The sequence below is a fragment of the Geotrypetes seraphini genome, chromosome 8 (assembly GCF_902459505.1).
Source record: "Geotrypetes seraphini chromosome 8, aGeoSer1.1, whole genome shotgun sequence".
Lineage (NCBI taxonomy): Eukaryota > Metazoa > Chordata > Amphibia > Gymnophiona > Dermophiidae > Geotrypetes > Geotrypetes seraphini.
In genome coordinates, this window is record NC_047091.1 from 167,933,480 (window position 1) to 167,955,926 (window position 22,447).

The window sequence follows — 22,447 nt, forward strand, 5'->3', positions numbered from 1 at the left end:
TTCGGGAGTTCCCCCCCCCCCCATGGGAGTGTGAGGACTTCTAAGTGTAGTGGGGGGATTCCCCCACAACCCCCTTTAAAGCGCAAAAGGGAAGGCCTCAAAGCGGCGGCACGCTTTTCTCCTGCGTTCAAATGACGGCGTGGGATTATCGGCGCGCCGTTGTCCTCCGTGCTTTTGATGTGTCACCCTTCAGCCCATATAAGATTGTGTATTTTGCCAGTTTCATTTTGATTTTTTTGTTTTGTAATTCATATTGGGCTAGCACTTGGAAATAACACATTTTCCCGTTTTTCTTTTTCGGTATCCTCACATTACTGCCCAGATATATACAACCATCTGTCTTTACACTTTCCTAACATTGCTCTTGAATCTACCACCCCTCAACCTCAAATTATGTCCTCTGGATTTACCCTTTTCCTTTCTCTGGAAAAGATTTTGTTCTACGTTAATACCTTTCAAGTATTTGAACGTCTGAATCATGTCTCCCCTGTCCCTCCTTTCTTCTAGGGTATACATATTCAGGGCTTCCAGTCTCTCCTCATACGTCTTTGGCTGCCCATGCTTACACTTCTCCCTCTGTATTCGCTGTGATAGGGGATTAACAGACCCGAGAATACAGAAAAACCGCAAATAACTTTCATATGTTGTTTGCTGTTTTCTATTAAAAACCATCGTGAACAAGTGAAACTGCGAATAACATGGTGGGAGACCTGGTCTGTTCCTGAAGGAGAGGCAAAACACGATGAAGAAAGTGCTAGGAATCAGCGATTTGCTATGCAAGCTGATGTAATTGGGGGGGTGGAAGAGCCAGCAAGCTAAAAACCGTGAATAACTGAAACCGCAACTACGGAGGGAGAAGTGTATTTTGTTTTACACAATGATATACTCTACAAACCACTGGCTATTTATCAACTGGGCAACAGAAATATCAATCACAAACACCAACAACCCAGAATACAGCAATATTAACTGCTTTTTTTTCAAAACATTTTTTAACTTTTCAAACTTTTTTTTTTTTTTTTCAGATTCCTCAGTAGGCTCTCGATCCTTTTCTGTGTTTTTCAAACTAGGACAACACGAGCCATTTTCTTCACTGGATCCATTTTTTTCTTATAAATATTCTTATAAGTATTTATAAGAAAAAATGGATCCGGTGAAGAAAATGGCTCATGCTGCCCTAGTTTGAAAAGCACAGAAAAGGATCGAGAGCCTACTGAGGAATCTGAAAAAAAAAAAAAAAGTTTGAAAAGTTAAAAATGTTTTGAAAAAAAAAAAGTAGTTAGTATTGCTGTATTCTGGGTTGTTGGTGTTTGTGATTGATATTTTCGGCCTCTTTTACAAAGCCGCGCTAACAGCCCCGAAGCCCATAGAGATTTAAAGGGCTTCGGGGCTGTTGCCGCACGGCAGCCGCTAGCACGGCTTTGTAAAAGAGGCCATTTGTTTTACATGCATTTTAAACAGCTACAATTGTTATACTTTGCAGACTATAACACATATATAGTAGCTTTCACTGAATATGATTGCCATTACATTTGGATGATTGATCTTGTCTACAGCCAGCAGAGATTTAACACTTCCCCCTCTCCTATTTTGACCCGAGTGGACTCTATTTATTATTAAGTGTGATACTAGTAAGTGTGAATGTTTTGCTTCATTCCTGTACTATTTCCTTCCCTATTTCTGAGATTTTTAAGTTATAATAAACCTCATTGCCCAGAAAATGCAGTATAGCAAATTTTGGAATAAATAATAAATTGTGAACTCTAACCATGAACATCTCCTCCTTTGGATTTCTCGTATTGTCTACTAGGCACTACTACGATTACTAGGACTTTACACTGCAATGGTTCAAGCTACATTTTTAAAAGCTATGCATAACGAATGCAGCCATAAATATAGAGGTTTATAAATAAAAAGCGCTCTTAAACAGCAATGCAATAATAGAATGTGTTATAAATAAGTTCTTAAAAATACACTACAAGTAAACAAGTTCAATCCTAAGGAGTTGCCCCTTCAGAATCTCATTTCAAGATCTTTTTATCACCTGCATCAGTCTCTCGTCTGTCAACTTCATCATAAACATCCATAGCCAGCTCTTCAAATAAGTGATTACTCAGCTGAAATTTAAAGCAGATAGAAACATTTTCTCAATGTCACGTTATCAATGGATAGGGACCATTTCATGTTTATGTTTTTCCAGAAAAGGATAAAAAAAAATATTCTCCCCATTTTTCAGTTGGTTTATTGAACGCCTACAGTATGTGTTGGTCTCTTATATCGCGTCAACAAAGGTTCTAAATCCAAGACAGGCAGGATTTCGAACTATATACAGTATTGAGACAGTTTTAACAGGTTTCCTTAGTGAAGTTCACTCTATCTTGGATTACGGGAACTTCACAATGGTAATATCTTTAGATCCGAGCTCAGCATTTGATCTAGTTGACCATGAACTTCTATTAAGATTGCTCCAGGAGATAGGTTTAATAGGAGTGGTTTGGGATTGGTTTGCAGCCTTTCTCCGGCATCGTACTTTTAGAGTAGTTACGGATGGGTCAACATCCAGTGATAGATTATTGGACTGTGGGGTACCACAAGGCTCAGCACTTTCACCTATTCTGTGTAATATATTTTTGAGTCCTCTTGTAAGTTGAATTCAGGAATTAGGAATCAGTACATATATCTATGCAGATAATATTTTGTTGGTATATAATTTATCCCCTTCAACACTGGATCTGAGCCCTCTTTTGGATGGTTTGGATATGATAGAAGAATGGTTGGGGGAACATGACTAGTATTGAATATGTCAAAAACAGTAGCATGTTGTATTTCCGGTGACAAGGTAACACCACAATTAGATCTTTCACTACACCATCAGCATATAGAGATAGTTTTAAGTATTTGGGAATTATACTTGACTGTCATTTGAATTTTTACAGTTGCAAAAGGATTTGGGGCATTAAGACAACTTAGATCTATTTGAAATTTCCTGGATGAGAAATCGTTATGGCAACTTGGTATATGTGGGAATAATAGTAGGGCAACTGAAACATTTACAAACAGTACAAAATGCGGCAATTCGGCTGTTAGGTCGCGCACACATCTATGATCATGTAACTCCATTATATTTGAAATTCCATTGGTTATCAATGGTATTTAGAATTAAATTTAAAATCCTGATGCTGGCACATAGGGCATTATTTGAGTTACAACCATTATATCTCTCTAATCTAGTGTTATTCTACATACCTAGTCACTCATTGAGATCTTTAAATGACACTAGAGTAGCTGTTCCCCATATCTCAAAGGCTCACCTTGCCTCATTCAGAAATGGTGCATTTTTCTACTTGGTTCCAAAATTGTGGAACAATTTACCAGTAGAGTTAAGGAAGGAAGAATCATTTCAAAATTTTAAGAGAGATCTAAAAGCACATTTTTTTCAAATGGCTCTCCCGAATTGAATAATGAAATGGGGACCACAATCTGCCTTAATTTGTATTAATTTGTACTGATTCGTGTTGATTTGGGTTTATTTATTTCAGATAACAGTTTTAGTGGATATGTTTTAGAAATGTTAATTTCTTTGATGCTCTCAAGCTCTGCCAGTGACGGATCCGTGAAGTGGGCTGTGTCGGGAGTTGTATTAACACCTGCACTAAAATATGACTGTTTGTTATCAGGCCGCTTTAGAGATTTTTCTATCTGTTAAATTAGTTTTATTTTATTTTTAATCTTCTTTATTATTTCTATTTCTTTGATTTTTGATCTTGGAAATGTATTATATGTTGTTTATTACATATTTTTAGTTTATTAGGTACTTTAGCTAGATTGTGAGCCTTTGGGACAGATAGGGTTGTTTTTCTCAAGTACCTAATTTCATTTTAGTTTGATACACTGTAAACCGCTTAGGTCATTAAAATGGAGGATCGGTAGATCAAATCTTAAATAAACAAAGATCACATCTGGTCACTAATCTGCTTTCCCCTCATAATTCAACTTGCATTTTCTATGCGAGTCACGTGCGCCCCAGACTGTTTCTATATTTGTAGTCAAACCATGCCACCCCATCTCTACGGTCAAGTTTCGTTGTACATTTTCCCTCCCTCTGTTTACACAGCAAAGGTATATAGTGTGACAGTCTATGATGTTCTGCATAGCCCAAATGGGATTATCTATATTACAATAAATCACCAAGGCCTGGTTTGCTTTGTAGGGTTTGAGAAATCTGACAAAGTCTGGGGTCAGGGATTATCTATTCCTTATCAGCATTCAGCAACTGCATTACTAGAGTCTTAGGACTAGATTCACTAAGCAAACCGATCGTGCACCGATCAGTTTGCGACCCGATTTTCTAACCTCAGTGCCGATCCGATTCCGATCCATGCATGCAAATGAGGGGAAACCGCATGCAAAGCAGGCAGGCAGTGATTCACTAAACAAATCTGGGACACCGACTGGGCTGGCTGAACGACAGAAGAAGCGACTGCTGGGGGACAAGTCGCTCATGTGCTTTCCGACTATCCTCGCCCTGAAATCCTAGCCCAGCAGCCCATCAAAAAAAGCCCTCTGCATCTCTGCCCCGAAAGATGCAACCTGCTATCTGCCTCCCCGACTCTCTCTCTCTGCCACCCCAAACCTCTGGTGCTCTCTGCCTCCCCATGCAGTGTCTTTCTCTTTCTCCCTCCGTTTCTGTACTTCCATGTCTCCCTGTGCACCTGATGAATGACAAGACTCTCCTGCCCTTCCCCAAGCAGTGCAAGCCCGTGGTTTTAACCCGTGGGTTAAAACCACAGGCTCATGAACTAAAGTAAAAAAAGTAAAGTAAAAATCACAGCTCTTCCTTTGCGGTGAGCATACGCAGATCATCTACAGGCAAAGAAGATGGTCTGCGTATGCTTCAGAATCGCTCACTAGCGATCCGTGTGGCTGGTGGGGGGCGTTCCTCCGATCACCCCCATTTGCATCGACTATTGTGGATCAGTGGGCCTGTCACAGATTGGCCATGGATCAGGCATGATAGCGAATCTAGCCCTTAGACCTTTAACAAGGAAGACACTGTTTCCAAGCATGCTACTACCTATCAGTTCCATCAGAAATCTAAGATGAACACTTGTTTTGAACTATATGAGATGGCGAATACCGTATATACTCAAATATAAACTGAGATTTTTGAGCAGGATATTCCTATCAAGAAAGATCCTCTCCTTTCAATTGTATAGTCATGAAACAATTAAATATTTTATACAGTTTCTATGTGTCAAAATATGATTATTAAATCACAATTGTTTTCAGACAGCACCACTTGTACCTGAAATTTCACACTGAATATGTAAGAAGGAGAAATTAGGTTCTTACCTGCTAATTTACTTTCTTTTAGCTTCTCCAGACCAGTAGAGGTTAACTTTACGATTGGGTATATATCTAATCATGACCAGCAGGTGGAGACTGAAAACAAAACTTTGGGACAGTATATCCTAGCCCCTCCTCTCTATTTCCCTCAGTCTGCCGAATAGCCAAGCAGAACCAAGAACTGGAAAACAACAGAGAGAAAAAACAATACTCCGAAAGGAGTAACAAATAACATACCCAAAAATGCTGTTGGAAAATGCAGAGGAGAAATTCCCGAAGGAAGAAGGTCCCCACAGCTCGCCAGCTAAGCCAGCCGAGCCACAGCCGCTGTTCTTTAATTCTCCCCGGCCCTAGAAAAATACTAGAACCCGCAGCAAAAACCAAAAACTGCCCGCGCAACAGCCCCAACAACAACAACAACAGACAGGGTGGGGACCTCTACTGGTCTGGAGAAGCTAAAAGAAAGTAAATTAGCAGGTAAGAACCTAATTTCTCCTTCTTTAGCACTCTCCAGACCAGTAGAGGTTAACTTTACGATTGGGACGTACCAAAGCAGTCCCTCTCACGGGCGGGACCCCCGAAGGGCCGATACCAGAACACGCTCACCGAACACCGCGTCCCGACGCGCCTGAACATCTACCCGATAATGCCGAACAAATGAATGCAAGGAGGACCAAACCGCAGCCTTACAAATATCCACCGGAGGCACGAGCGACGACTCAGCCCAAGAAGCCGCCTGACCCCTAGTGGAATGAGCCTTGAGAAACTCCGGAACCGGCTTCTGACTCAGAAGATAAGCGGAAGCAATCATCTCCTTGATCCAACGCGCAATAGTAGCCTTAGAAGCGCCAGCCCCCCGACGAGGACCCGCCAGAAGCACAAAGAGATGATCGGAGCTCCGAAAATCCCGGGTCCGCTGCACATAAGCATGGAGGACCCGACCGACATCCAACTTGCGCAGCTGTCGTTGCTCAGAAGAACCCTCCCGACTACCCAAGACCGGGAGGACCACCGATTGATTGACATGAAAAGGAGAAACTACCTTCGGCAGAAAGGAAGGAACAGGCCGCAAAACAACCCGCTCCTTCGAAAACTCCAAGAAGGGAGCCCTACAAGAGAAAGCCTGTAGCTCAGACACCCGTCTAGCAGAAGTAATGGCCACCAAAAAGACCGACTTCAGCGTAAGGTCCTTCAACGAACAGCCATCCAACGGCTCGAAAGGAGGGCGCACTAGAACAGAGAGAACCAGATTGAGATCCCAAGAGGGAATCGAGGGCCTTATGGGAGGCCTGATCAACTTGGCCGCCCTAAGAAAGCGAATCACATCAGGAATGGCTGACCAACGCTGACCTGTCACCAGCCCCCGAAAAGCCGACAGGGCCGCCAGATGAACCCGAAGAGAAGACCAGGCCAGGCCCCTATCCAGGCCATCCTGCAAAAACTCTAGAATGTTAGGCAGAGAAGCGCGAAAGGAGACCACTCCCCGCGCTCGGCACCATTCCTCAAAAAGACGCCAAACCCGTACATAAGCCCGAGAGGTAGAAAGCCTCCGGGACCCCAAAAGTGTAGAGATCACCTTGTCGGAATATCCCTTCTTACTCAGGCGGCCCCTTTCAAGAGCCAAGCCGTAAGACAAAAGGGAGACGGGTCGAACATGGGAATGGGACCCTGCGTCAGAAGATCGCACTCGAGAGGCAGAGGAAGAGGATCCGCCACCAGATGCCTCACCAGATCCGCATACCACGGACGACGAGGCCAATCCGGAGCCACCAAGACCACCAGCCCCGGATGGCGAACAATGCGAAGCAGTACTCTGCCCACTAATGGCCAAGGAGGGAACACATACAACAGCCCCTCCGTTGGCCACGGTTGGACCAGAGCATCCAGACCCTCGGCCAGACCGTCCCTGCGACGACTGAAGAAGCGGGGTACTTTGGCGTTGCCACTTGTAGCCATCAGATCCATCAGGGGCTGCCCCCAAGCACGCACTAGCAACTGAAACGCCTCGGCGCCGAGACACCACTCTCCCGGATCCAAGAAGTGACGACTGAGGAAGTCCGCCTGAACGTTTTCTACCCCGGCAATGTGAGAGGCCGAGAGGTCCAGAAGATGCGACTCCGCCCAAACCATGAGCCGAGCCGCCTCCTGCGCCACCAGAGTGCTCTTGGTGCCCCCCTGACGATTGACATAAGCCACCGCCGTGGCATTGTCCGACAGGACTCTGACCGACTTGCCCAACAAAAGGGAGTGGAAAGCCAACAGCGCCAGCCGGACCGCCCTGGTCTCCAACACGTTGATCGACCAGGAGGCCTCCTCCGTGGACCAGGTTCCCTGAGCTGAGTGACCCAGACACTGGGCCCCCCAACCCAGGAGACTCGCATCCGTAATGAGCACCGTCCACTGCGGAAGATCCAGACCCACCCCCTGAACTAGGTGAGGGGTCCGGAGCCACCAACGCAGACTGCAGCGCGCCAAGCCTCGCAGGGGAACCGGAACATCCATCCCGTGCCTCTGGGGAGACCACCTCCGGAGCAGAGCATACTGGAGAGGACGCATGGGGGCCCGCGCCCACCTCACCACGTCCAGGGACGCCGCCATCGACCCCAGGACCTGGAGGAAATCTCGCGCCCGAGGACACCGGGACGCCAAAAGCAGGCGAATCTGAGACTGCAATTTGCTCACCCGGGCCTCTGGGAGGAAAACCTTCCCCAAGGAGGTGTCGAACAGCACCCCGAGGTACTCCAGACGCTGAGCCGGAACCAACCGACTCTTGGAAAGGTTGACCACCCAGCCCAGCGACCGGAGAAACTCCACCACCCGAGCCGTAACCCGGGAGCTTTCCTGCAACGACTTGGCCCGAATTAACCAGTCGTCCAGGTAAGGGAGTACCAGGATGCCCTCCGACCGCAAGGCTGCCGCGACGACCACCATCACCTTGGTGAACGTCCGGGGAGCCGTGGCCAGCCCAAAGGGAAGCGCACAGAACTGATAGTGCCGACCCAAGATCGCAAAGCGCAGGAAACGCTGATGAGAGGTCCGAATAGGAACATGCAAGTAGGCCTCCGTCAGATCGAGAGAAGTGAGAAACTCCCCCGGCTGAACCGCCAGAATGACCGACCGCAGCGTTTCCATACGGAAAGAGGGAACCTTGAGAGCCCTGTTGACCCCTTTCAAATCGAGGATGGGCCGAAAAGTCCCCTCCTTCTTGGGCACCACAAAGTAAATGGAGTACCTGCCCGTGCCCCACTCCGGGGGGGGCACTGGAACTACTGCCCTGAGATCTAGCAAGCGCTGAAGGGTCTGGCGAAACGCCAGCGTCTTCCCAGGAGTCTGACACGGAGAAGTGAGGAAAAAATCCGGCAGAGAGCGGGCGAACTCCAGGGCATAACCGTCCCGCACCACCTCCAGGACCCACTGATCGGACGTGATCTCGGCCCATTTGGGAAAAAAAGTCGCGCAGGCCGGGCCCCCACCGGAACCAAGGGGGGCGCCGGCAAGGCGTCATTGTGCAGGACGGGAAGCGGGGGAACCGGCGGAGGGATTCCCTGCCCCCCGACGGGCCCCCCGAAAGGGCTGCATGCGCTGGAAGAACCGACCCCGGGAAAACCCCGGAGACTGGAAAGAAGCAGCCCCACGCCCAGGGCGATACTTGCGAAATTCCCGCAAACGCCCCCGGGCCGCACCACCCCGAGACGCCGGGCGGGCACGGTCCTCCGGCAAACGGGGAACTTTCGAGTCCGACAGAGTCTGAATCAACTTATCCAAGTCCTCTCCAAATAAAAACGACCCCCGAAAGGGAAATTTAGTAAGCTTAGCTTTGGACGCAGCATCCGCCGCCCAAGCGCGCAGCCACAACACACGCCTTGCGGCCACGCCAAAAGCCATGGACTTAGCCGAGATCCGCACCAAGTCATACAGAGCATCCGAGAGGAATGAGGCAGCCATCTCAATCTTCGCTACCTCCTGATCCACCAGAGACCAGTCGTCAGACTCTCGATCCAAGACCCGCTCCGCCCACCGAAACACGGCGCGAGCGACCAGTCCCCCACAAATAGCCGCCTGGACCCCAAAGGCAGAGACTTGAAAATTTTGCTTAAGGATGGTCTCCAATTTGCGCTCCTCAGAGTCCCGCAAGGCAGAACCGCCCTCAACAGGCACGGTATGCCGCTTGGAAATAGCCGAGACCACCGCATCCACGACTGGCGAAGCTAACGTAGCCCGATCCCCTTCAGGAATGGGATACAGGCGAGCCATGCTGCGCGCCAGCCGAAACGGCGTCTCCGGCGTTTTCCACTGCTCAAGAATAATATCCCGAATATCCTGATGCATAGGAAAAGAGCGGGAAACGGAACGGATCCCTCGTAACAGAGGGTCCCCCACACGCGGAGTCTCCGGCGGCGCGTCCTCAAAACGCAAAGCCGAAGAAACCTGTTGAATAAGGTCAGGCAGCTCATCTCTCTGAAAAAGGCGCACCATGGACGCCTCGTCACTGGAGAACGGGAAACCCGACAACCCGCCGCCAGCTTCCGTCCCCTCCAGAGGGTCCTGGAATTCCTCAGAAGGGTCCAGGTCCTCCTCCAGACCGACACGTTCCTCCGACCACAAATCCTCGTCCCACGACACCCGCGGACGCTTGGACAAGAGAGGCGGCGGAGGGGACGTCACGTCAGACGAGAGAGGCAAAGCCGCAGGGAGCGCGGAGGAAACCCCACCCCCCGAGACCCCCTGGGCGCAACCGGGACCCCCAGCCGCCTGAAAATAGGCTTTGCATAATGAAAAGAAAAAATCAGGGGAAAAACCCCCCGAGGGTCCCAAGGGACTCCCTGCCACAGCAGGGGACCCAGCAGAAACCTGCCCCTGCTTAGCCAAAACAGGGGGAAGGTCACCTGAGGTGGAAGACAAAATGGAGGGGCCAGACAGAGAAGATGGCGGTTTTCCCGCCAAAAAAGCTCCCTCCATAGCCTGAAGCAGCTGAGAAACCTGAATAGTCTCAGCCGCTAAAGCAGGCAAGCCGGCATCAGCTGTCAAAAAATCAGCTGAGAGGGAATCCTTCGGGGAATCCCTCCGTGGGCGGTTGTGGAAGACCGGGCTTCCCCACTGCTCCAAGCCGACTCGCGAGGCACCATCGGCGGGGAGCTCTGGGCGCCTGCAGCCGCTGCCGACGGAGCTCCACCACCTCACCGACCCAAACCGCCGAGTTCAGGCCGGCCGCGAGTGCCTCGCGGCTGGACTAAAATTGTGGCCTTCTCCCCCGGAGAAGGGCACAATTGCTCCATACGCGACCTAGCTATAAAAAAAGTGCTGGTTACATGAAAAAATACAGTAAAATACAGTTTTCTTAAAGGGAAACAACCCTCCAGACCAGCACTACCTCAGGATTTTTTTTGTTTTTTTTTTTTTTGTTTTTTTTTTTTTACAGAACAGACTCCACAGGCTCTCAAAGCAATATGCCTTGCTTGATTTAGGGGGCAAGGCTTACTGCTGAGGCTCCTCTAAAAAAATGTGGGGAGGTGGAGGAAGTGGGGGGAGGGACCCCGCTCGTGACCCGCCGGGTTTAACACCCCCGAGGTCGGACGAACCCCCAAACAGAGTCCGCCCAAGCTCCGTCCGGCTAAAAACAGGGACAATAAACCCCCTAAACAAATTCCAACAGCCCTACCAAGGGAGATGGGTACAGATCACTCAACACCTGCTGGAGACTGAAAGAAGACTGAGGGAAATAGAGAGGAGGGGCTAGGATATACTGTCCCAAAGTTTTGTTTTCAGTCTCCACCTGCTGGTCATGATTAGATATATACCCAATCGTAAAGTTAACCTCTACTGGTCTGGAGAGTGCTAAAGAAATTGTATTTACGGGTGATAAATTATTATGTCAGATGTACTTACAGACTGGAGTTTCTTCTTAGCTGCTTTTGCCAACTCAGACACATCCAGACTGCTGTGAGAATAAAAAGTGTTCACTGTTTGCAAAACAACTTGAAGGTGTGAAACTCTAACACATTAATTTTCAGTTGCTAGAATTAAAGACATTTGATGACTTCTCCCAATGGTGATAGTATGGAGGCAGCATTCACAGCACCTGATGTAGAGGGAAGGATGATGAAAGCAGCTATCATAGCTCAAGGGCAATATCTGGTAACCAGACCAGGGCCCTTGAATACACAATTCTAGAAGCAGCCCTGGCCAAAAGGATTATCCGTGCAATTACTGGACTAGGCATGTTGTGATGGGAAAGTTTACATAAATAGAAAAAAAGAATTCCTGGATAACTCAAACACCCCATCCTCCCCTCTTTTTATGAAACCACGTTAGGGGTTTTTTTTTTTTTTAAATTGCAGGCTGTGGCAGTAAAAGTTCCGACATTCAAAGGATTTCTACGAGCATTGGTGCTTTTACTGTCTTGGCCTACAATAAAAAAAACCCTAACGTGGCTTCATACAAGGGGAGGGGGAGAGATTTCATGATGTCTAGATCCCAGCTCTGGTTATGACCGAGCTGAATGCCTACAGCAGGAGAAAGAAGCTGCTAGGTTCAAAAGATACGGTCATTTTTAATTTTAGATTACAAATTTTTAAATACTAGCACAGTTCAGTGTCTCTCCCAAGTTCCAACAATTACTGGTTATTTTCAGCAGTCAGAAAAAAAAATGTATTTCCAACCACATGTCTATTTCTGAAGAAAAAAAAAAAAATGGACTAAAAATTAGTTCCTTGAAAGAGACGCAGACCAAGCACTTAAAATGAGGCTTTGGCATTCTTCCTAAGAGAGATATAAACATCCAGTCATATGAAATAACATGTTATTAGCCAAAACAAATTAAAATGAAGGAAAAAAAAAAGTTAACTATTTCTCTTAAAGCACTTTGAAAAAGCTTCTACATCCTATCATGAGGAAAGGATTCAAAAACGTGGAAGCTAAAACAAGTTCTCATACCTAGACAAACTCTACAAAAAATACAGTCATGCAGACTGAAACCCAACCACCATCCCCCATACCTGTTAAAAGCCCCCAGCACGCACTAGATAAGAGGTCCTAAGACAGAACGCTGGGGTATACCAACCGCTAGCAGAATAGCAGCAGAGGAATATCCACCAGCGCATACACTAAAGGTGCGATGAGAGAGGTAGGAGGGCAAACTAGGAAAGGACAGATTCGTGGAATCCAAGCAAAGACAGCACACCAATGAGTGAGCAGTGATTAACAGTATCAAAAGCAGCAGATAGTCAAGAAGGATGCCACCTGAAACTAAAACATGTCCAAGGCTGAACTGCTCCCCTTTCCTCCTAAATCCTCTGCTCCTCTCCCTTCATTCTCCATCTCTGTAAATAATACTTTTATCGTTCCTGTCTCCTCTGCTCATAGCCCTGGAGTCATATGACTCCGATATCTCATTCAACAAACTGCTAAAGCCTGTTGCTTCTCTCTCTACATCATCATCGAAATTCACCCCTTCCTCTCCGAGCACATTACCCGGACCCTTGTCTGCACTCTCGTAATCTCGTGATTAGACTACTGCAATGTACTTCTAACAGGTCTCCTGCTGAACCACCTCTATCCCCTGCAATCTATACAAAACTCTGCTGCATGACTTATCTTCTGCCAACCTTGCTACACTCACCTCATCCCTCTCTCCTCAAATCACTTCACTGGCTCCCTATCCACCTTCTCATAAAGTTTATACTCCTACTACCTATGAGTATGTTCATTCCGCAGTCCCTCAGCATCTCTCTTGTTTATCCTTAAACACCTCCCCAAGTACTCCGTTCCTCAGTCAAACTGCTTCTATCTGTACCCTTCTCCTCCAATTCCAGACTTTTGTTTCTTTCATCTTGCCGCCCCTTATGCCCCGCACTACCTGAATTCATCCGTCACGCTCCTTCCCTTGTTCAAAAGTAGGCTAAAAACCCATCTTTTTGACAGCCTTCAACTCATAACCCTACTCCCCTCTGTTCACCACCCTAGCCAGCAGTTTAACCATCCCCTCTAACTGTAACCCCTACCCTGGCATTCTGTTTGTCTGTCTTGATTGTAAGTTCATATGAGCAGGGGCTGTCTCCATTGTGACTCTGTACAGCGCTGCATACATCTGATAGCACTCTAGAAATAATTAATAGTAGTAGTAGAAGATTTCTGTGTAACAGCTGACCAAGAAATAACTTGTAAATCTGAACAGCATGCACATACTTCTAATCATAATTCTTTCCAATGTTATTTTAGCCTATTGTATGTGGTGCTCTATAAGGGAGAAAATTCCTTGCAAGACAAAAAAACTACTTATATTCCTTTTACCTAAAGGCTCACTTTGGGAACTGTTGTTTCTACAACACACAAAAGTTTAAAAACTCACACTGAATAGTAAGCTAAGTATTAAATTTATTATTTTGCTTATTAAGAAGCCTGCAAATATATTGTAAGAGAAAAACAGTTATTAAATGCCAGACTGGAGGCTTTAAAAATATTCAAACCACAAAAACAGGGTAAGTTTCATACATAAGATGTTAACATTTCAAAACCATTAGGGTTGCAAAAACACAAAGTACCTGGTCCCTGGACACAAAATGAAGCAGTTTGCTTAATAATGGGGATGCTTAGCACCCACTGCATCTATAAAGCTGGCTTCTATGATCTAATATGTTTAAATATCCATATTAAAATGTGAACCAGACAATCTTAATACATCTATTTCACTATTAAATGCTTAAAAAAAAAATTACCTGTCTGCAATTTGAGGTATAATATAATGTTGTCCATTTTTGTGATCTGAAATAAATTGGCAAATGAAAAATTATATTTGCAAGCCTCAAGTACAAAATACGTATTTAGTTAAATAATGGTTAATAATGAAAATCTATGAGAGGTCCCTCTAGATGTCTCCAATTTACTATTTCTATTGCTTCTCCGGCTACACTTTTACTGACGGTAGCTCTTCTACCGGATAAAGAATAGATTTTAAGGATGTTCCTTAAGAATAGATCCAAGGAATTTTGGGGACATAAAATCCAGATGTTCCCGGAAGTCTTGAGAGAGACACAAAAAACAAGACGTCAGTTTTTGATTTTGAGACCAGCAGTAACAGAGATAGGAGGTGTTTTCTTTTTGACGTTTCCTTGCAAGTGTGTGATTCGATATCAGTCTTTAAAATATGTTTTCTAGAACCTTCACGTCTTGAGAGAGAGATGTAATACCATCATATCTGAAAGTGTAAAGATCCCCGTACTCATTAGTTAAACTGTAATTTCCTGTTAGGATTGATAATTTTGTTTTACTTTGTAATCACTCTGAAGTAATCTTGGATCTCCAAATTGAGGACTTGAAATAGATTTAGCCTATTGTTTTGGTCCTCTTTATTTATTTTGATATACAAATTTGAAGATATTTGCTCAATCTACCTTTCTGTACAAATATTGTATGCTTGAAAATTATTAAAAAAAAAAAAAAAAAAAAAGGTTAATTAGAAAGAAAAGACACAAAACATTTGCATCTAAAAAGAAAAGGGGCTACCTTAAGTCAAAGGTTCTCAAACTGCGAGTTGGGGCACCATAAGTGTGTGTGTGTAGTGGGGAGGGGGGGGGGAGGTCACAAAACCTAAGTTTGATAAATGAGTTATTAGAAAATTGAGGAATCTTATATTCCAATTCCTCAAAACACTTTCCATTATGTTTCTTTATTGTAAGATTAATAAACTATCTTTAATAGCATTAAATGATTTACATATTATCTAAAACATTATAAAAATATGAATATAAATATGATATATTGTACTTAAAGTATTCATGAAGGAAAATCAAGTGTGTGTTTATAAGATTATATGTATTTTTCTGATACACTTGTTGTAATATGAAAAAATGAATAAAGAAATTAAAAAAAAAAAAGAAAAGAAATAGTGGTATTTTGCTATGATGAAATCTTACTCTCAGCGGAATGTATTTGAACAGAAATATTCTCTACTTTAGTACCTATTTCCTTAAACCTGCCAATTGATTCAGCTGTAAACAAACACAACTGAGGAACAGTGTTCCTCAAAAGTATCTCAGTTCTTGAAACTACAGTCCAATATCAACTAAAAGTAACATCTTTTTGGACTACAGGAAGTAACTCGAGTCAATTCTCATGGAAAAATAATGTTCTTATGATAAAAATTTTGTTTGAATATTTTCTTTTATTTTCTTATAGCCTATGTGAAATAAATTGTTTCAATTAAAAAACACAAGTTTGGGTTCATAGACTGGGTGTGCTTTCCATAGGTACGTTATTCTGCACCTCTGGAGGAAGGAGGTCACACAATTTTAATTTGGTTGTAATCATGGGTCACAGCCACAAAAGAATAAAGCATATTGCATTAGCCACCGATTTATTTATCCCAATTGATTATCCTACTCATTTTGTATCCATTATATATATATATATATATATATATATATATATATATATATATATATATATATGCAATTGGCCCTTAAAAACATAGAAAGCTGTAGAAAAAGCATTACCATCATATCTACCGGTAAATTATTTGAATGTTCTAATATGTGCTTACTAGGTGTTTCATTGGTATTATGCTGGTATCCTATCTAAGTAATTTTAATGTTCTTCCATGCTGTCTATGATGGTATTGTTTGTATTGTATTGACATTTAACAAAGATTAGGTTCTTAGCTCGATAATCTTCTTTCTTGAAGATGCATCTAGTGGTCTTGAACCATATGGTTTTGCACCTGAACCCCAAAATTGCTTGCAGAAAACTGTCAATCATTTTTTCCAACTCTATTTCCTTCCCAGGGAGCTGCTCCCGCACCCTCAGTTCACACAAAAGCAATCAAGTAGCACTAAAGACATAACTGGAAGGAGGGAAATGGGGAAGAATCTCCGAAAGTACAATTCTGTTCTGCTGTTAACAAATATTACCAATAAACATTATAACATTCGAGCAGCTGCTGTACAACAGGTACAAAAACATGTGCAACCAGCCCTAATCTTATATAGGGCTTACAGCTACTCACATGTTTCGCTATCCAGCAGAGACTTGAAGCAAACTATAAACTCTTGAGAATGTTCCTTTTTTATTTCTCAGCTCAGCTGAAAGACAGAGATTTCTCCAGCTCCATACCAATTCTAAGGCAGGCGAAGCCAACATACAGAGTGGGGTTTCAGGACCACTACACACATCTACAGAAAGAAGATCGAGGTAACAGCCTAATCTTTCTTTCTAGTACAAGTGTGACTAGTAGCCCTGAACTGTATGGACATACCAAAGCAGTTCCCAGAGTCCAGGGCAGGCCCGCTGAGCCTGTCTTCAGAACGAAGGACCCAAAAGCAGCATCCTTCCTGGTTGCTATGTCCACCCTTTAGAACCTGGTAAAGGTAGACCATGTAGCCACTCTAAATATCTCCTTGGGTGAGATAGCCCTAGTTTCCACCCATGAGGTAGCAACTCTCTGGTGGAGTGAGCTTTACCACAGTCCACATACACAGAGGAAATGGCCATCTAAATCCATCTGGAAATTGACGCTTTAGACCAGGGGTGTCCAACCTGTGGCCCGAGGGCCGCATGCAGCCCCGTGAAGTATTTTGTGCAGCCCGGTCGAAGCAGTGTTTTTTTCTGCTGCCCCCGAGTGTTTACCGTCTTGCCGGCTCACTCCTCTGTCATGCTGCAGCATTTGCGCGGCCCCAGAAACATTTTTTTCGGCCAATGCGGCCCAGGGAAGCCAAAAGGTTGGACACCCCTGCTTTAGACGCTGGCCTCCCTTTCTTAGCACGACTGGTCAGAACAAAAAAGTCATCAGATAAGTAAAACTCATTGGTAACCTCAAGGTTTGACATCCAGCACTCTGTTTTTTTTTTCAAAGAGGGCAAACGGACTTCCTGATTAACGTGGAAGGTCAAGACAACTTTAAGTAAGAAGGTCAGATCTGTGCTAAAGGAAAGCACTGCTTCTATAATTTTGAGGAACAGCACCCTGCAGGAAAGAGCTTGCAACTCAGAGCCTCGTCTTGCCAACATAATTGCTACCAAAAACACAATCTTGACCAAAAGATCTAGAAAGGAAGCCTCCTGTAAGGGCTCATATGGAGGTCCACCGAGACCTTGCAAATACAGTGTTAGGATTCCAGGAAGAGAAAAGGGAGACGCACTGGAGGGTGCAACCAAAGAGCCCCTTTAATGAACCGGGTGACAATCTAGGTGAGAGGCCAGGGAGCCTCTGTTGTCCTGCACTTGGAAAATGAAAAGGCCTGCTATCTGCACTTTCAGTACCCTCCTGCAAAAAGTCCAAGACTACCAAAATTAGAGCTCAGAAGGGCTCTACCTCCTCCACAGCACTCCAGCACTGAAAGGACTTCCATAGGCTGCCACCATCGATGGCTTTTTAGCTCTGAGCGAAGTGGTGATGACCATATCCAAATAACCCTTGTTCATCAGGTCTGCCCACTCAAGAGCCATGCAGTAAGCCCAAAGTATTCCAGATTCTCGATAGGGACAGGTCCTTGAGTGAGACGGTCCACTTGGACCGACAGTCTAAGGCCTTCATCCCTCTGGAGACGGACTAGTTCTACATACCACAGCCATCCCTCTGGAGACAGACTAGGTCTGCGTACTACAGCCTGCAGGGCCAATCTGGCACCACTAAGACTATCAACCCCGGATGACTCGCAATTGTGCAAATGATTCAACTAAGCATGGGCGACAAGGGAAATGCATAAAAGAGCCATGTCCAACTCCTTGCTTCTGGGCTTTTATCTTCGGCTATAAAAGTTAATTGTCTTTTTGTTTACTGCCGAGGTTATCAGATCCATCTGTGGAGGCCCCTAACACCGAAGTATGATGTTGAACATATGGGGAAACAGAGACCTATCCCCCAGGTCGAGCATCTGCTGACTGAAAAAGTTGGCCTGCACATTTCCCATTCCTGCTATGTGCATGGCTGAGAGAGCCTGAAAATGAGTTTCTGCTCACCAAAAGAGGAGTTGAGCTTCTAGGCTCAACGGGGCACTTCTGGTGCCTCCTTGCCTGTTGACATAGGCCACCGTTGTTGCATTGTCCAAGAAGACTGACTGCTTTGTCTTCCAGAGACTTCTCCAGTGATTTTCACGAGAAGGGCAGCACTTTCAGGGCCACAATGACCAACTTGAGGTCCAGAGTTGGCCTCCAATCCTCTGAGTCTTTCTTAAGTATAACAAAGTATATGGAGTAACTGCCCAAGCCCAATTCTTAATCTGAGTGGCACAAAGATCTAGTAGCATTTGACCTGTTGCCCGAACTCTGAGGCTTCTCTCTGGTTGGCCAGCCAGAGAATCTACAAAGTGGTCTGGAAGGGGGGTGGGGCAAAGAACTCTATTTCATAACCATCCCGAACAATGGTCTGCACCAATCTGAGCCCAGACTGACCAAAAGGACGACAGCCTGCCCCCTTTCTTGGGGGCTTGGTACCTGTCCTGGCATCATTTTGATTTCTTAGAGGCTGGGGAGGAGCGAGAGCCTGAGGCTTGCCGTCTCCTTCCTCCACTGGACCTCTGATGTGATCCCTGAAAGTACTTCCGCATCACTTGAGAACCTCAAAAAATTGCCCCATTCCAGAACCCAAGCCATCTGGGGCTTTATTTTTAAAGATTGTCTTCATAATTATACACTAGAATAGATGACATATACAATGCATACGTAAGAATCTGTCAATGTTATGAGCATCTGTGTACATAAGGATACAATTACCCAAACAAGCATCATTCTTTGACGTGATTGGTCCTTGAAAATTCACGGCATGTAATTATAATATTACTTTTATTTTTTATGTAGTAGTTATTGTATCTTGAGAAACATAACAATTAAGGCTTTGTTACTGTTTGGATTTTCTTATGTTTGCAAACTTGAATTTTCAGCTGACAGAAATTAAATCTCAAAAAGGAGAACGACCTCAGATGGTAGGTGATGAAATGCGTGTTTGCTTGTCAACTATCACGACACGTTTTGAGTTAATTTGCACTCAAAAGCAAGCACATCCATCACATTGATTAGCAACTCTATTCTGAAATCTCTCATGGCACACCCGGAATCTCTTCGGGGCACACCACTGTGCCATGGCATACAGTTTGAGACGCACTGCGCTAGACAAACCTAGTTTTCAGGCTGCCAGTCGGACCAAGGTCAAACAGCCTCAACCCCCAGAAAAACTGATTGCAAAATGGGGACGACTATGCAGGCAGCCCACTATTAATCCCACTAAGCCGAGAGCCAAAAAACCTGCACTCAAGCTCCTGAATAATCAGGGATGCGAGCAACTACGCAGGGGACAACCTCTAAGCTTCAAAAATACAAAAGCAGGCTGGCTAGCTACGTGTCTCCCAGGAAGAGGTTCTATCAAGTGGGACCCTCTGGGCACCAAGCTTCCATTTGAACACTTAGAAAAATACCCCAAAATAATTGCAGAGCACAACAGAAACACTTCTGAGCAACCTGCTTGCAGAAAGCAAACTGAGAGGGGTGAGGGAGTGTGGGAGAGCAGTTCCCTGGGAAGGAAGTAGAGTTGGAAAAGATGATGGACAGTTTCTGAAATAACTTTGCAGGTTCAAATGCAAAACTCTACAATTCAGGACCCGTACATTTTGGCCCAAAAATCTCAGTTTATATTCAAGTATATACGGTATGATAAAAAAAATTTTTTTTAATCTTATGCATTCATATATCCCTAACCAGCCACCCTTACTACAATAGAAATGCCTGGAAGTTTTTTAGTGATCAGATTACGCTTCTGATGGCCATAGATTTTCGTATATTGTGTCTGACTGGTTTTATTTTAAAAAAATTATTACACCCCCATACTTTAAAGTACTGATTTTAAACACATCCTTTACCACTCAACTGTCTAGAGATATCTAGTCAGAATAGCATTTTGGTTTACATATCATATTACAAATTATAATGGGAAATGCATGTGTTATGTGCCAGCAGGTACAGTGAGAGCTCCTATTTTATGTAGAACCATGTTCGAAAGCTGCATTGCTTGGAGTTGTGAGTAAAAAAAAAAAAATCTAACTGCTTTTATTACTCCTCCAGAGCCAAAGTTACTCAACACTTATGTGTGCCTTGGGCCACATGTAAATGCCAACGTCTACGGTTTTTTTAAGCATGCATGCGATGCTGTTGCAAAAATCAGAACTATGCAAATACTTTACTGCCTATAACATGCACGCTTGTTAATTGTCTGTACTTTGGATATATATAATGGCTTTTCTCAAGTCCCCATTTACATGTGTGAAGGTCATTTACCTGTACAAATGCTGACCACACCGTTTCCTCACAAGTGCGTTTTGGACTCAGCATCCACCAGCCAAGTGTCCCCTGAGAAAGGTGTCTACCACACGCCGAAACTGGGATCCTTGTTGGGATTACTTGATTTGAATAGACTCAATCATTGATTGAAAAGATGCCTCCCTTGCCTTTTTGCTTGTCTGCTTATATCCCAAGGCGAGATGTCCTTCCGTTTGCCTGTATGCTTTTTACCTATACAGCCTGAGAACTGCATCTTAATATTTCAGTTTAAAGCACTTAATATTTCAGTTTAAAGACTTACCTGGTTTCCTACCACATAAATAGAAAGATAATCTGTCCGTAAGTTCATGTTGTATTTCAACAAGGCGATCTGCCAGCTCGATGTGCCCTCCTTGTCTAAATAGGGACATTAAAACATAAAAATTGCTGAGTTAAGGGAAAAGCTGCATTTCAGAAACTCTGAAGTAAATACCCCAAGTTATTTAATGATCTAGAGAAGCAAAAACAGAGGAACACTGCTTCCAAGACACCTGTCTTTACAAAGCCAATCCACCTCAGTTATTTTGGCAGACGCTGATATCAGATCAAACTACAGTGGAGTAACAAACTACAGCAAATAACATGTGAGCATTCATGTACTTATTTATAAACACAAGCAGCTTTGCATTTGGAATAATGATATATATCAGGATTCTAGAACTACAACAGACCCCCACAAATTCACAGTTCGCGAACTCAGTCATTCACGGTATTTTCTGACTGCCTCTTCCAGTCAGAAAATACAGGGAATGACCGAGTCTGCGAATCAGCCTTCTGCACAGCTGTTGATTCCAATCAGCCTTCTGCACAGCCGATTCTTCCCCCTCTCCTTCCTAGTCAGCCAATCAGTCTTCTGCACAGCCGATTCTTCCTCCTCTTCCCCCCTCCCGTCAGCCTTCTGCACAGCCAAACCGCCTGCCAGCCTAAAAATTGTGAGGGGTTTTTTAGCACCCACCACCACCCCCCTTGCAGCCCTCTCCTGCCTCTGATCCACTCCTAAACCGCATTCGCGGTTTTTCAAAATTTGCGGGAGCTCCTGGAACGGAGCCCCTGCGAATTTCAGCGGAATACTGTATTCATTTTAAGTACAGTTTTGATAGTACATGAAAGACAGACAGCACAGTCCTAGAGTACGCAGAAAATAAACTAGAGATCTGCATGCTGTTCTTCAAAGAATCACTGCTGTGTTATAACAATAGTAACTAGGCACAATATTCACATAGAACTTGATCAATTACCTTGCATAGTCAATTGGTGTTTTCCCATTTGAGTCTGGTGTACCAGGATCAGCCCCATACACTGCCAATAATTCTGCCTGCAAAATTTGCCCTGCTTTGGCAGCAACATGAAGTGGGGTGTTTCCTTTCTCCTGAAAAATCAATTAAAAAAGCGTATGCCTTCTCATGAGTGCATTAGAAGTGTTTCTCATCTTCTTCAAGCTAAGTACCCCTTAAGTCTAACAAATATCAACCGAATGCTCCTGCCCCAGACTTGTCCAAGCTCCGCCCAGACCCACCCAAGCTCCACCCTAGACCCGTCCCCATAACCCCATAATAATAGAACTAATTGTTATGCTATTTCTTCCATTCAATTTTCATATACACACAATATAATCTTGTTAACAATACATAATGGTAACCACAAAATTAAACTACACAAAGCACTGGGTTTTTTTCCAAAGAAGTCAGGGCAGATGACTTTAAAATATGCAATGTCACCTCAGTAACAACTAAATAGACAAATATAGTGCAAAATATAGGTAGCAGATATAAATTCTCAAAAACTCATTTCCCCCCCCCCCA

At 44.5% G+C, this 22,447-nt stretch overlaps 1 protein-coding gene across 9 annotated transcripts in view; it reads right to left on the minus strand.

Moving 5' to 3' along the window:
- GIT2 (GIT ArfGAP 2) overlaps positions 1–22,447 on the minus strand; it is a 133,559-nt gene that overhangs the window by 75,174 nt on the left and 35,938 nt on the right. For 7 of the 9 annotated variants that reach the window (XM_033954900.1, XM_033954899.1, XM_033954895.1 and 4 more), the window contains exons 6-10: positions 21,884–22,014; positions 20,908–21,002; positions 14,061–14,106; positions 11,233–11,284; positions 2,045–2,117 (exon numbers count right to left, since the gene is read on the minus strand). In XM_033954900.1, coding sequence (XP_033810791.1) covers positions 2,045–2,117; positions 11,233–11,284; positions 14,061–14,106; positions 20,908–21,002; positions 21,884–22,014 — 397 coding nt within the window. The remainder of the gene's footprint in view (positions 1–2,044; positions 2,118–11,232; positions 11,285–14,060; positions 14,107–20,907; positions 21,003–21,883; positions 22,015–22,447) is intronic. The other 2 variants (XM_033954902.1, XM_033954894.1) reach the window with 1 other exon arrangement.